This window comes from Corvus moneduloides, chromosome 2 (assembly GCF_009650955.1).
Source record: "Corvus moneduloides isolate bCorMon1 chromosome 2, bCorMon1.pri, whole genome shotgun sequence".
In the NCBI taxonomy this organism is placed as follows: Eukaryota; Metazoa; Chordata; class Aves; order Passeriformes; family Corvidae; genus Corvus; species Corvus moneduloides.
This window is the reverse complement of record NC_045477.1, coordinates 55,177,875-55,191,651: the sequence shown is the minus strand read 5'-3', so window position 1 is coordinate 55,191,651 and position 13,777 is coordinate 55,177,875. Positions and strand designations below refer to the sequence as shown.

At 43.6% G+C, this 13,777-nt stretch overlaps 1 protein-coding gene across 1 annotated transcript in view; it reads left to right on the top strand.

The window, feature by feature from the left end:
* Nucleotides 1-13,049, top strand: part of LOC116439862 (histone-lysine N-methyltransferase SETDB2-like) — a 49,520-nt gene extending 36,471 nt beyond the window's left edge. The window contains exons 21-25 of the mRNA XM_032099903.1: nt 3,549-3,607; nt 5,117-5,183; nt 6,976-7,098; nt 8,338-8,409; nt 12,202-13,049. Of these exons, the coding sequence (XP_031955794.1) occupies nt 3,549-3,607; nt 5,117-5,183; nt 6,976-7,098; nt 8,338-8,409; nt 12,202-12,341 (461 nt within the window). The 3' untranslated portion in view covers nt 12,342-13,049. The remainder of the gene's footprint in view (nt 1-3,548; nt 3,608-5,116; nt 5,184-6,975; nt 7,099-8,337; nt 8,410-12,201) is intronic.
* The last annotated feature ends 728 nt before the right edge of the window (nt 13,050-13,777 follow it).

The following is a 13,777-nucleotide window of genomic DNA, read 5'->3' as shown; positions in this document are numbered from 1 at the left end:
AGGGCAGCTTCAGCTGAATCTTGGCTGCACTGGAGAGGGGGAGCTGGGGGGGTGTGCGTTTCCATGGATGGAACAAGCCCATCGGCTCCAGGATGGCCGTGGCCCGGCCTGGCCTGGCCCGAGCAGGGCCTGGGCTGGGCCTGCTGGCCCCTGCACGGGGCCCACAGCCACCTGTCCCAGCACTGTAAATGAGACAGGGGCTCTGCCCCGGGGTTTGTCTATTCTTAAGTGTGGATCACAGAGGTGGTCACAATTTTAAGTGGCTTAAAGAATTGTCCATATTCAAACTGGCCAGCTGATAGGTTCTGTCAGGTCACAGAGGAAGCTGTAAGCACCTCTTTGCAAGAACATCACTTCCAGGACTATGCTTGCTAACCCATGACATTGCGCTAGATTAGCAAGGAGAGGGCTGTTACAGGAGAGGTCACCTTGGGATTTATCTGTAGTTAGGCAGACATTCACATTTGCATTTTCTGTATTCACTGCAGTAGTTTTTAAAATAGAGCCTTTCATTCTGAAGGATCCCAAAGAGCTTTTTAAGTGTAACAAAAAGGTTTACAACCCCTGTTTAAAGATTGCTTCCTGGTCTACAGAAATGCAGCTTCATTTTGCAGTCCTGGTCCTTGCTGATTCAGAGGTATTTGGGAATCTCACTGAATTAACCAACCAAAGCTGGACTTTGTTAGCCTAATGCATACAACTCTGCTCACAGTGAAGTGGGTCCTAGACTGGCCTTCACTTTCAAGTTAAGCTCAACTGAATTGTGAGCACGTGTGCTGACAGTGGTGTGCTCCCACTGAAGTCTAGCAAATTTTGGTTAATCTTCGTGACAGAGTCTTGCTCCACTGTAGTGACACTTAAGGGGTGGGTTAGGTGATTATTGTTAAGCTTTTAGTCATGAGGGCTGGAGCTTCTTAGGCAGACATAACGGTCTAATATCTGATACTGCTATGGTTCACTAACCACACTAACATGCATCTTCCTAGTTTACTTAGTAGCTTTGCATTTTACTTATCCATAATTCTGAGTCCTGACCTTCCTTCTCTTTTCACAATTAATTTGATTTCTGTGGTCTAATGGTTGTCAGTGTCTGTTGGGTGTGCCCAGGGTCCCAGGTGGTCTCCTGTGCAAGTACTGGACAGGGCCAGGATTACTTTGTTTCCAGTACAAGATGATGTTAAGGCATTAGGTCCAGCCTACTAGACCACCTTGTTCATAAGGAGGGCTTAAATCTTAAGAGGTTTAATCACAGAATGGTTTGGATTGGAAGGGACTTTGAAGATGATCCAGTTCCAGCCTCCTTGCCCTGGGCAGGGACACCTTCCACGAGACCAGGTTCTCAAAGCCCCATCTGACCTGGCTTTGAACATTTCCAGAGATGGGGCATCCATAACATCTCTGGACAAACTGTTCTAGAGCGTCACCACCGTCACAGTAAAGAATTTCTTCCTAATATCTAACCTAAGCCTGCTGTCTTTCAGTCTGAAGCCATCTCCCTTTGTTCTGTCACTACGTGCTTTCTGGCTTTCTTGTAGCCCCCTTTAGATACTGGATGGTTTTTGTGTCTTCAAATGCTGCATATAAAATGTTCCCTGAGAAGAGAGTTTTCTGCTAGAGGAGTTCTTTCAGAGGCACTTAATTTAGAGACCTTCTGTTTATGAGGGGTAAATGGATTCTGCTGGCAGTGTCTACCCTGCCTCCAGAATGAGCTTCTCTCACCTCCTGAGAGTAGCTGTACCCTGGGAAGTGGGGAGCAACTGGGAGAGTTGGGTAAAAGACGCTTAGTTCCCCAAGCCAAATGTCTCGTTTCTTGGCAGCTTTTGGACGCACACACGGCACTCGGAATAGCCAGGGGTATCAGCTGGCAAGGAGGCTGAGGTGGCGGGTGCTCTGTCTGCCCCACTCCTGGGCTGCCTGGGCAGGCAGGGGACACCGCAGGTGGCTGCGGCTCCGCACAGGGCAGGGACACAGACAGGCTGGGATGGAAGTGCTGTGGCTACATAGTAGTTTGGCTTCCAGGATCCAGCTCCGATTAAGTGATACAGTTGTTCCCCCAGGGCAGGTTGAGCCAGTGCTGGGTTGTGTTGGGAGCAGGAGCTGCCTCTTCAGGCCTGTTTTCCCCAGGAGTTTGGAGAAAATGGGGTCAAGGAAGATCCCCTTGTTCTTGGTTCAATATTCTGGTTGTACAATATTCTTGTGCTGAAATGTCAGGGCTCTGCCGCGTGATTGAGAGGGGGATAAGGTGCCTTAGAGGCCAAGAACTCTCCTTGTAGCTCTGCAGCAAGGATGGGAGAGCAGCTTGGATTTGGAAACATGCTCCAACCTCTGTTTAACTGGAAAAGTTGGATGTGGACAGAGTAAAAGGCTGACAAACGCAGGAGAGCAGCCAACACTGCAGGGCAGGAGTTGGGCTGCTCTTCAGACTGTGTTCATCTTGTATAAGGCATCCTTACAGCAAATATCAGGGAGAGCTCAGAAAATCCCATCATGTGTCAAAAATATCATGCTGGACAGCAGGGAACACTTTCTACCTACAGCAGTGGCTCCCAGACTGCCCCAAATTAGTTCTTACGGGTTTATTTTGGATGAAGTGAGAGAGACTGATTTCTTTTCAGGACGTGAAAAATGCAAATGTACGGCAGCAGTGTCCAAAGCGCAAACTTGTTTCCACAGCCTCCTTGTACAACAGTGGCTCCTCATTCCTCTTAATAGGATGATTTCTAACAGGAAAGGCCTTAGTAAGTGCTGACCAAAGGTTCTGGAATTAAACAGGGAAGGGGTGGTATAACCCCACTGTACTTTAAACATTCAGGTTTTGGTGGGTGGTTGAACTCTTCTCTGCCTTCCTCTAGTCCTGCCATGTCCTCCTTGCCAGAGCTATCCTTCTCTGCCGGTGATGCTGTAGCTGTTTCCAAAAGCTGCTGGTTATGATGTTGGCAAGAGTGTGGCGCATGTTGATGGAAAGGACCCAGTGAAAGCAGATAATTTTTCAGAGGTCTCGTACCACATCACAAAAAACACTTTGTAGCATAAATAATAATAAACTGACAAGTCAAATGGCTTCTGGAGGTTTTCTGGGAGGGTCCTTATATTGATGAAAAACCTAATGCCATTTGTATGTCTTTGAGACACCTAAAATAATTCTTTACGCAGTCTTAGTTTCGAGGGTGTATTAAGATAAGTGAGAATTGTTCGGAAAAGAAGCCAAACAGTTTTTACTGCCTGGAGGTAGTTCTGCTGCCAGGAGGAATAAGTTCACTCTACCACAATTAAAAATCTACTGAGTTTAAAAGGTTAAGAGATATCCTAATGCTATAGTGATTTGCACTTTTTCCTAATGGTTGGTTCATGCTTGTAATTTTCTTAAATGGAAATAACATGAATTCTGCTGAAATGTCAGGTGTTTGGGGAAGCTGAAACATACTCGTGCCTTTCCACCCAAAGTGCCTCACTTCTATAGCTTTTTGGGAAAAGAAGGAATTTGAATGTTGTGTGATGGTCAGTCTGAGGTTGTCGCTTTTGTTATTTTGTTGTTTCTTGATTCCTAGATAAAGCTAATAAGAAAAGAAGACGTACATTGACATCTCCCACCATCACAGAAGAAATGGTAATTCTGAATTTCAGTAGTTCTAAAACTGGGGACCCACACCTGCTACAGCAAAGGACTTATTTATGAAAGTATTCTGAAATTGTTCAGAAAGGGCCTTCCTCACAGAAGCAGTTTACTTGTCCTCTACAGCTGCCTTGTTTGGATCTTGCCATTCAGTCGAATCAAGCCTGTCTGCAGTTGGAGCTGCTGCAGGCAGAGCAAGCGCTGCCCTCGCGTAACGCGGCACAAATGCAGTAGGAACCTCCAAACCAGGCTGGCTCGGTGGCTGTGATCTTGACACAAACAGAAAGAGTTTCCCTTTGGGGCTCCTTTTCTTTGGAAGTATTATACCACCAGGTTTGCTTAGGGCTTGACATGGCTTCCACAAAAAACTGCTGTTGATGAGTCCCCTGGCTTTTTAAACTTCACTTCTTTGTTTGTGAGCCTGTGCTCATGCTAAGTGTGGCAGACTTTCATTGCAGATCAGGCAGTTGTTGGCTCTGCTGGTGAAGGTGGCCTTCCCAAGGGTTTGGAGCTATCAGATAAACATCCAGGTGGTTGCAGGGGCAGTTGTTTTACAGGCTGTTGTTAGAAAACCTGTAAATACGGATTATTTCAAATTTTGAGATGATTCTTTTGGGTCTACAGAAGCATGCATGGGAATTCCCTTTGACATTTGGAGGGTTTGGGATTTCTCCTTTCTAGAAGAATTGGCATTCAGCTTTCCTTGGGGGACAAAAATCTGCCTTTCCCAGATTTTGAGATTAAAGGGAAGTCATGTGAGTGGATGTGAATGATCTTTGCAGGTTTTATGTAGCACTGTCATAAGGGAAGGGTATTTGTTTCCCAGAATTTCTCAGCTGTGACTACAAGTATAGTCCTGGTATTGTAACTGAGATTCATTTGAGCAGTTACCCACAGAATTGTTCTGTTTCTGCTGCTCTCCCATGGCAGCAATCTGAGAAATCAATACATACAGTATAAATAAAAGGCTATGGGGCTCCAGGATTTATCACTGTGGTATAAACTGTTTACCATTGTGTAAGCAATGCATTTTCACAGTGGTGGAGTTCTGTGACAGCTTCACAATTGTTTGTAGTGCTATGGTATGACACGAAGAGGAGGGAATGGCTGCATCCTGTCCAAAATAGAACAAAAATACTCCCCCCCCCCTTTACTCCCAGATCCTTTCTAGTATTACATCAGGTCTAGGGAATTAAACATCATTTGCCCTGGAAGTTCCCAGTAGGCATTTGTTAACTTCTCTGCTATTTGCAAATGCAGTGATTAAGGATGGTGGTGTCCCAGGTGTTCGGCTTTTCTTAAAGTGTTTTTGCATTGATGCAGTTTTTGCTTCCATTTTCAAAATGGAATATCTGGAAAGGACTATTGTTAGCCATGCAGAGAAGCTGTATTCACAGAAATGTGGACTGCTTTTTATCTTTCTGCTAAGACAGAAGTGTGATAATGAGAATGGCAGTAAATGTCAGCATGATGTAAAAATACATTGTTTTGATTTTCTTACAGAGTACAGAAGAGACAGCAGAAGAAAACCATTTACGAATACTAAAAAGAAAAAACAACAGGCATAAAGGTGAGACACACTTTGATACCAGAAGGGTTAATTCAGTTTTTACTGTGCCTGTGAAACTTTTAGCGGAGAAACAAGGCATGCAAGCACTGCTTCTCCCACAAGGACAGTGGGAAGATAAGAAGATGATGTCTGGCTCAAGAATGCAGTGATAGATGGAACAAAGGACTGATGGGGTGGGATTTATAGTAATAGATATGTAATAGGCATGTAGGGAGCGTATATAAATAACACACTTAATGTAGAGTCATGTGTCCATGTAAGGTTAGGAATATCCCCTGCTGGACCTCGGGCCTGAATAAAGGATGCCCTCTTTAACACTACTTCAATGTTAAGGAGCCTTATTCTGATGTTTTGGACATTTGGTAACAACTTTATGGAGCACCTAGGAGGTACTGTGATCAGTTATATAAAGTGCAGAGCGTAGAGATGGCTGGTAGCAAATGCTGTGCTGCAAATGTATCTTCATGATTCTCCTGAGGCGAGTGGCTCTCCAAGCTCTGGTGCGGCAGCAGAAGTCTGATTTGCAGGATGTGCAGGCTTTAATAACTGCAGCAAACAAATGCCTGTGGTTTGTCTGAGTGAGACTTCCTGTATGATGTCAGATGGGAATGGCCCCACTCTGGCTGGCTGCTGCATTCAGCTGTCTCCTGCAGACAGGGCTGCCTCTGCCTAATGCCTCTCCTCCATATCAGTACTGTTAAATCTAAAATGGGAACCCTGGAAGGGGTTAACAGAGGAGGTGCTCTGAGGAGGTGCCAGCACATCTTACCTTTGGAAGCCTGGGTGTACATAGGGTGCTTAACACAATATAGTGTTTTACTGCATAAATATGGTATTACAACATTGAGATGGATCACAGGACCTATCCTTCAGTGCTGCAGTTTTTGTGTTATCCTGAAGCTCATGCTGCAATTGCTTGTTGGGATTCTGATGGCACTTGGAATTTTGGAATGTGCTAGTGGTGTTTATTCACCCTGCTATGGATATGCTTAGTGTATGGGCATGATACTGCAGGTGGCTGCCCAGTGCTTTTTTCTGAATTTCACTAGCACTGTAAAGAACAGGAAACCTGTAAAGAATCCTGAAATACTCGTAGAGGGTCTCGTGTAAGTGAGATGGCATTTCTTTCCTCACAAATGTCTCCAGTAAAATGTAACATCGTTTTTAATGGAAACTGGCAGACTTCCGTGAGCTGTCCAATAGGTCTTTGCTTTTGAACAGCCCATTGCATTGATCTTACTAAAAGTTGTCACTGACCTGCTGCTCTGAGATAAAGGGTTATTTCCCTATCAATCCAAATCTGGAAAAGTAGGTATATAAAATGGACTGTAATAAAAAAGTTGAGTTGCCTGGATCACTCGGAGTAAAAGTAGCCTCAATTTTTACCAAATCTAATACTGATTCATTTATTGCACTGTTTTTAGTGCTTTAGCCAGCTCAGTCTGTGGTGTGGTCCTAAGGATTGGTGGAAAGGCAAACAAGACCAATCACTAGGGGGTATCATGAGGCTTTAGGAATGGCACATTTAGAGTTGTAGAGCTGTTTGCTTTTGATGAACAAAGCCAAATCTAGAGCTTAGGGAATTATACACCCAGAACAGTGCTTATGTTTGCCTGGCTACTTTTTTGTTCCCACTGAAAAGGGCTGTGTGGGTGGCTGGAAGAGCCAGAGATTTGCAAAAGTATTTGTAACTGGAGGAAGGGCTTTGGCCAAAGTTTTAGTTTCTGAAGAGAGGGAGCAAAGCCCACTTTACACATCACTTCTGAATGAGAATGCTTTTGTGTTTTAACAGTTCGAATAGACTTTGTTAGGAAGTGCAAACAAGCTGGGCTTCTGGATGACATATTTGAAGAAATGCTGGACACACTTCACCTGGCTCAGGAAAAACTGATGGATGACAACACTTCAGAAACAGGTACACTTCTGGGGGACCCATGGCAGGGACTCTGCTGTCAGAGCAGAGGTGCAGATCTGAATCCCAGGCACTTGGCCCTGGGCCACCTTCCCAAGGAAGCCGCGGTGCTAAATAACTCGGTCCTGTCTTATTTCTGCAGCTGCGCAGGGGGTTGAGAATGACCTTCCCTTTTCAATGACCACTTAAAATGAAAGTTCCAAGGAACTTCTTTCTCAAAATTATGTAAGAGCTGCCAACTTAGCATCTCTAGTGAGACCTTCTGACTTGAATTTTTGAAGCCACGTTTTACCCGTTGGCATAAGCTTAGGGAGGTTCAGTCCAGTCTTTTCTCCCAGGCACTGGAGAACAGAGAGGTCCTAAAGAGAACCAGGTTTTACTTAGGTCATAAGTCTGTGTTGCTCTTGCAGCTTCACAGAGGGACCAGCTGTCTGTTAATATCAGCACTCTCTTCTGAGTGAAAATCCCTAAGTATGTACATTTTAAGGCTTTGGATTATTTGTTACAACTCTACTGTCAGCTGTTAGTGTCTGGGGTTTCTATGAGTTTATCAGCTTGTATGAAATACTTTGTTTTTAAAGAATTCCAGTCTGTTGTTGCTTTGTCCACAACACAGTTAAAGAAAATTTTGAACCTTGCTCTCCAATTGTCCTCCCAGTTTTACAAAGTTAGGAGTAATACCTTTGCATAAAGAATGCTTTTTTATGCAAAGTAACTGAAGTACATGCATGGAAAGTGAAATGTCCCAGCTAGGTAAGTCTTCCTTCATGAGCAGCTTGTGTGTTAATGGTCAGTTGAACTCTGAGCGTTTTGTATTTTGCTTCAGCAGAAGCCTCAGGTATGAAACTGAGGTGGCATTCTTGGATGTTTCTTAACATCAAACAGGGATAGCTCAGTCCCACACGTGATCTGTCAGGAGGAGTTGGTACAGTCAGCCCTGCCATCACAGTCCTGGCACACTGCAGTGGAATATGACTTAAGTATATTGCTCTTCTGTAAATGGACTGTTCATGTGGTGCAGACCCAAAAAGGGAATAATTTTCTGTATGAAACAAAAAAAGAAGGTAGAATTGACAACTTGATCCTTCTTTCTCAATATAGATTATGTGAGAAGGAAGACATGTTAAAACCTCAAGCAGTCAGTACGATGGAAAATAAGTAATTACTGTTTTGTGGTACTTCTAATGTAGGCTCTGCAAACCTTTACGCAGTAGTATTACCTCAAATTATCTCTTTCTCCAGAGTATGAAGAGACAGTGATGGCACTGTTTGACTGTGGACTGTTTGAAAATATACTGTCAAATATTCATTCAGGTATGTGCAGAAAAGCTGTCAGAAGAGCAGTTGGTCTGGGATTTGGCACTGAAGTTATTCTAATGAGAATTTTGATAGAGCAGTCACTTAAAATGAAAATTCCAATGATCTTTTTTCTCAATGTTATATAAACAGTTGAATAAAAGCCATGGCTACCTGAATCTTTAGAAATACAGTATGTCAGATTTGGCTGGCTGACCTGAAGGAGGGAGAAACTCAAAGTTCCACAGATTTAAAAGGCCAAAGGGTCTCCACCCCAGGGGAACTCCCCTCTCCTGCAGCTTATTTGGGTTCCTTCTCCCTTCCTTCAGCAGCCTGCCAGCATTACAGCTCTACTGCTGACTGACAAGTGCTGGTCAGAGTAATGCTTTCCAGTGAAACACAGCAGCCAAAGGCCAGCAGAACTCACCTGGACTGGGGGGCAATTGTGGTTTGAAAAACAAGATGAGAGTGCTCAGAGTGAAATGCAAACAAAGGCAGGAACGGTTGCTTGGGAGCACTGGTGTGGAAGGAAACTCTGGGCTTGGACTCTCAGCTGTTTGAAGCAACAAGGCTGAAGCTGTTTTTCAGACAGGGCAAGTCTCATGCTTCCCATTTCCCTCTCCCAACAGTTGTTCTAACTTTTGCTTTAATTTATTCCAGTGAAAAGGGATTAGCTAATGTTGAAGTTCAGTATGTGAAGATGATGTTTGCTGTTTCCCCTTCACTTGACTCAAAAAGCCAGGCTCCTCCCTTCAGTCTCCTGTTCTTGCATTTAAATTCCTTTTTCAGCAGTTGGGACGGTCCAGTGTTGCAGTTGTCTGACACAAGGTTCCACCAGTGCCTCATCTGAGGACATTAAAACATCTCTGCTCAGAATTCCTCAGTGACACAACCTTGGATCACACTTGTTTCTTTCACTGCTGCGTCAATTGTTTCATCCTCTTCTCAGCTTACAGGAAAATCTCTTGATATTAGCACCTCTGTTCACACAACCGTGTGATTCTCATGGGTACAAGTTGTTCCTTCTCCAAATCTGCACAACTCAAGCAGCTCAATTCTTCCTGTACCACACAATCTTCTTTTCTGAGGCCTTTTAATTTCAAGGTCAATAATGAGGTTGGTTCCAAAACTGATCCAAGAGGAGCTTTTAAAATAAACCAGTGAGAAAGGAATGAAAACCATGTTAATTACAAGTGAAACTGGAGAGAGGGAAGCAAATCACCACCTGCTTTTTTTTTTCTTTTTTTGGTTATTGTTGCTGTTGTTGTAATCTCGTGTAAGCTCTAGCTAGCAAGTCTCTGTGGTGATGTACTAAGTCAAGGACTACATAAAGTAGGACTGGTATAAACACTGTGTCTCAAGCTGATGGTTTTGGGTTGTCTGCCATGCTTTAACTTCAATTGTTTGCATTTTATCTTTTGCTACTTGGATCATCATGCAAAACCCGTTCCAAAGCCTTAGGTGCCAGCACAGCAAGGCTGCTCTGAACTGTAACTGTTGAAAGGGCTTTTTAAAATCCCTTTTATATGCAGGGATCCACAGTCCTTTTGCAGTGTGCACCTTTACTGCAAGCCTGACTGCATGTAAAACCTTCCACAGGGGATATGCTGTAGCCTCAGCAGCAGTTTCCAGGTTGGAGGTTCTTGTCCTCTCCTCCAAGAAAAACCAACTTCTTTTAGTTTTGCTTTCAGTTCTGTTGTGCATCCCGCTTGGGCAAGATGCCACCATCAGCTTCCCTCTCCTCTGTGCTGGTCAGCAGTCTGGCCAGGAGCTTTTGAGCTCCTTGACAGCATTTTTTTCCAGGGGGTTCGTAGCAGCAAATTCTGAAATTCAGACAAAGGTTGTGGAGACAAAGGCCATGATACTTAATTTTAAAAACTTGTGCAGTTCCTTCACTGAGAGCCCTGTAGCACTTGGGGCAGTCATTCCAGGTCTACATCCCTCAGGCCATTCCTGATTTTACAGAAATACATTTTCTTTCCTGTCAGGTCATTTCCTGTATGAGGTGGAAGGTTCCAAATCTGTTCTCTGCCTTCCTGTGGAAGCGCTTCTGTAGGCCACTCATTCCCATCACTGACATCTTTCTCTGGACTACTTCTATTTCTGCCACATCCTTTTGGCAGGAGAAACTGAGCTGTGTGTCTGAGCTGCGTGTGTTCCATCTGTAGTGCTCCCAAATGCTGAATCATTACAGGATCACAGAGTGTTCTAAGTTGGAAGGGACCCACAAGGATCACCGAGTCCAATTCTTAAGTGACCCATATGGGGATTGAACCTGTAACCTTGGCATTGTTAGCACCATGCTCTAATCAGCTGGGATGTTTTGTTTATTTCTGATAATAATAATGCTCTCTGAGAGGGTTTTGTTCCCTGGTTCCACTTGTGTATGTCCAACTTCTTCAAATCTATGTCACCTGGCTGCAGCAGGAAGGGGCATCTGCTTCTCTTCAGTCAGAGCTAGGCTGGGGCACCAGGTCCCTCTTCAGTGAATGCTACCAGAATTTCCCAGTGGCTGCTCTGGCTGCCCATTTTCAACACCCACACCCAACTCTGGGTAATGTATTTAAAAATGTGTGCATGTCCATCATCTTCCACATCCATCCACAGACAGCAGCTGCTGTGCTTTCTGACTACACAGGAAGAAGGAGCAGGGAAGCAAAGGGCCAAAGTGCTTTGCTTTCTTTTTTTTCTTTCAAATCAGTTAAGGCTCTCTCATTCCGAGTGGCATAGGGTAAACATCTGGAGAGAATTTCTCCACTCTACTCATTGCAACTTTGGAGACATCCTTCAACATTTTCTTCCCCAAAAGAGGAAAAATACGTTCAGTTTGTACAAAATGTCTTTTCCTTCTTACTAGAATCCAAACGCTCAACATTCTCACACACTGAGAAAGTCGTTTGTTGTTCACAGCCAGCCTTGCTGCTCAGAGGTCACCCACACCTCTGTGTGTCCTGTTAACTGAACAAAGCAGGTGCTTCATTTAAAACTTGCAATTAACACTGTAAGGTTGTGGTAATGCTTCTGAATACTGGCAAGGTTCCTTACTGAGCTCTCACTGACTTCACTAATCTTTAACATTAGGGAAATGGAAGCAGCAGAGGGAAGCAGAAATGCAGTCAAGCAGGGCTTTGCAAATAAGGTAAACAACTTGGTTAATCCCATCAGGATACTGTCAATAATGATTTTGCCAGAAGCAGAAGAATAAATGCTATTGAACTGTGTTTTTGAGAATCGAGCTGTTGAATGCAGTTGTCCAAATCATCTCTTTCTAGGTTTGATTTTGTTGTTGGCTAAAATCCATTAGGCTTGTAAATTTGCTTTAGGAGTGCAATTTAGAGATGGTATCTTTAAAGATTTAAAATAAGCCATTGTTGGAGGAGTTCTCACACAAATGGGTTCTGAAAACAGAACTGTTAAAGCTCATATCCCAGTTAACATGGGGTTAGTAACTAAACTAATTTTTACATATGCTGAGGTGTTTTAAATTTAATCTCAAAAGCTCTGTTACAGATTTCAGCATAGGGATGGCAGTGACTCCTGCTCTGTGCTTTCTCTGACACACCAGCCAGGCTCTCTCAGCAGACACAGAGTCCAGCTCTTTGTGAAGACACCAGCTGTGCAGGGTGGTGGGTTACCGACATTGCTGCAGAAAGGCAGAGGTTTTAGTGTAGGTTAAACCAAGCACTCGGAGCCTCTCCATGTTCAATGTTAACAAATATGCAACAGATTCTATATTAGTAACAGTTTTGTATACTAGTAAAATTTTTTATCCCTTAATAACAAAAGCTTTTTATCCCTTTTTCATAATAGGAACAGAAGAAAAAATCCAGGAACTTCTGGAAAACAGGAAAAGACTGGATCACAAGATTGAGCTGCTGCAGGACTTAAAAGCAGTCATTGCTCCTACTCCAGAGAACACAGCCAGTACATCCAGTACGATGTCTGAATAACCCGTCTGTGATGGCCGCAATAGTTAGGATTTTCTAATGATTAAAACCATAGAGCAGAATTGGGTCAGTGTCCAATTCCCCAGCCCCAAGACAAGGCCTGAATGAGTGCAAGAATGGGGTGTTACACCCATTTGTATACCTCACTATTGCAATCAAGTTCTTCAAGTTTTCAAATCTTCAGATTTTACAATGGAATATAAATGAGTGTTATAAACTAAATTTAGCTTTTGCAGGAACTCAACAGAGCCAAGGAGTGTTCAGCTGCCGCAGAACACTTGCTAAAGTCACTTTAACTGTGGGAACCCTCTCCTGGCTGGGCAATAAAGAGCTGCCTCCCTGTCCATGTCTGGGCAGCGATGTTTGAAGGAGCATAGTGCTGTTTTGGCTTTCCCAAAGATAAATGAGCAGAACTTGCACTCAAAGAAGCCTTCTGGATTCTAAACAAGAGATCCATTAAAAAAGCCAAATTATTCTTTATTGACTGGTCAGTGTGTAGCTGTTTCTGCCGTAATGGCAGTGGTAAAGCACTGTATACTCAGAACATGTACAGTGTCAAATGGAGCAAAACCATGGACTGGCTCTTCCCTTCTCCATTAAGAAAGGATTCAGCATTCATGTGTTTTGTCTATGGAATATTGTTTGAATACAGCAAAGGTTTGTTTAGCCACAAAAGATTTAAGTTAACAAAATTAAACATTTTTTGAAAGAGCTGTGTGTGGAGTTGTGCTCCCTGTCCCCACTGCTGCACAGGACAGGGCCAAGGAGGGTGAACACTGTCAGGCCATGCTTTACCCAGTCCTTGCCTCAGGGGCAAGCAGAGCGCTGGCAAACAGCACTTGGTGTTACATGTGCGCCTCCTGTCACAACAGCTGTGCTCTCTCCATGACCACTTAGAATTCCTGACTTGAGCTTGTTCTGTAGGAAGGTGGGGATCAATAAGCACAGAATAACAGCATTCAAAACAAGCTCTTAAACTATTAGGTGCGCCTCATACAACAAAATAATATAATTTTAATTGTTTCCACAGTTTGTCTGCTGCCCCTCTGGGCCTAGTCACACCACCCATTTACTGCCCAAGCCCATGACCTGAGTGCCAGTCAGAGCTAGTCTGCCTAAAACAAACCCACCTAAAACAAAAATGCATTAACAAGGAGCTCTGTTATTAATAAGAAGAGGAAGATGTCCATACATACTTTCTGAAGGGTTAGCTTGACTTACAGATGACTTAGTGTAAAAAAAAAATCAGATCCATAAAGAATCACTGAGGTCTAAAATTGGTGCCTACAAAGAAATTTGCTCATTTCTGAAATCAAGATCACAGGTATTGTCAGGCACAGTGAAATCAGCAAGATTCATTGTCTAGGGTGACTTGGGTTTTGGCTTTATTTTTTGTTTGTTTGTGTTTCCCCTTTGTTGTTTTGATGAGGTTTTTTAAA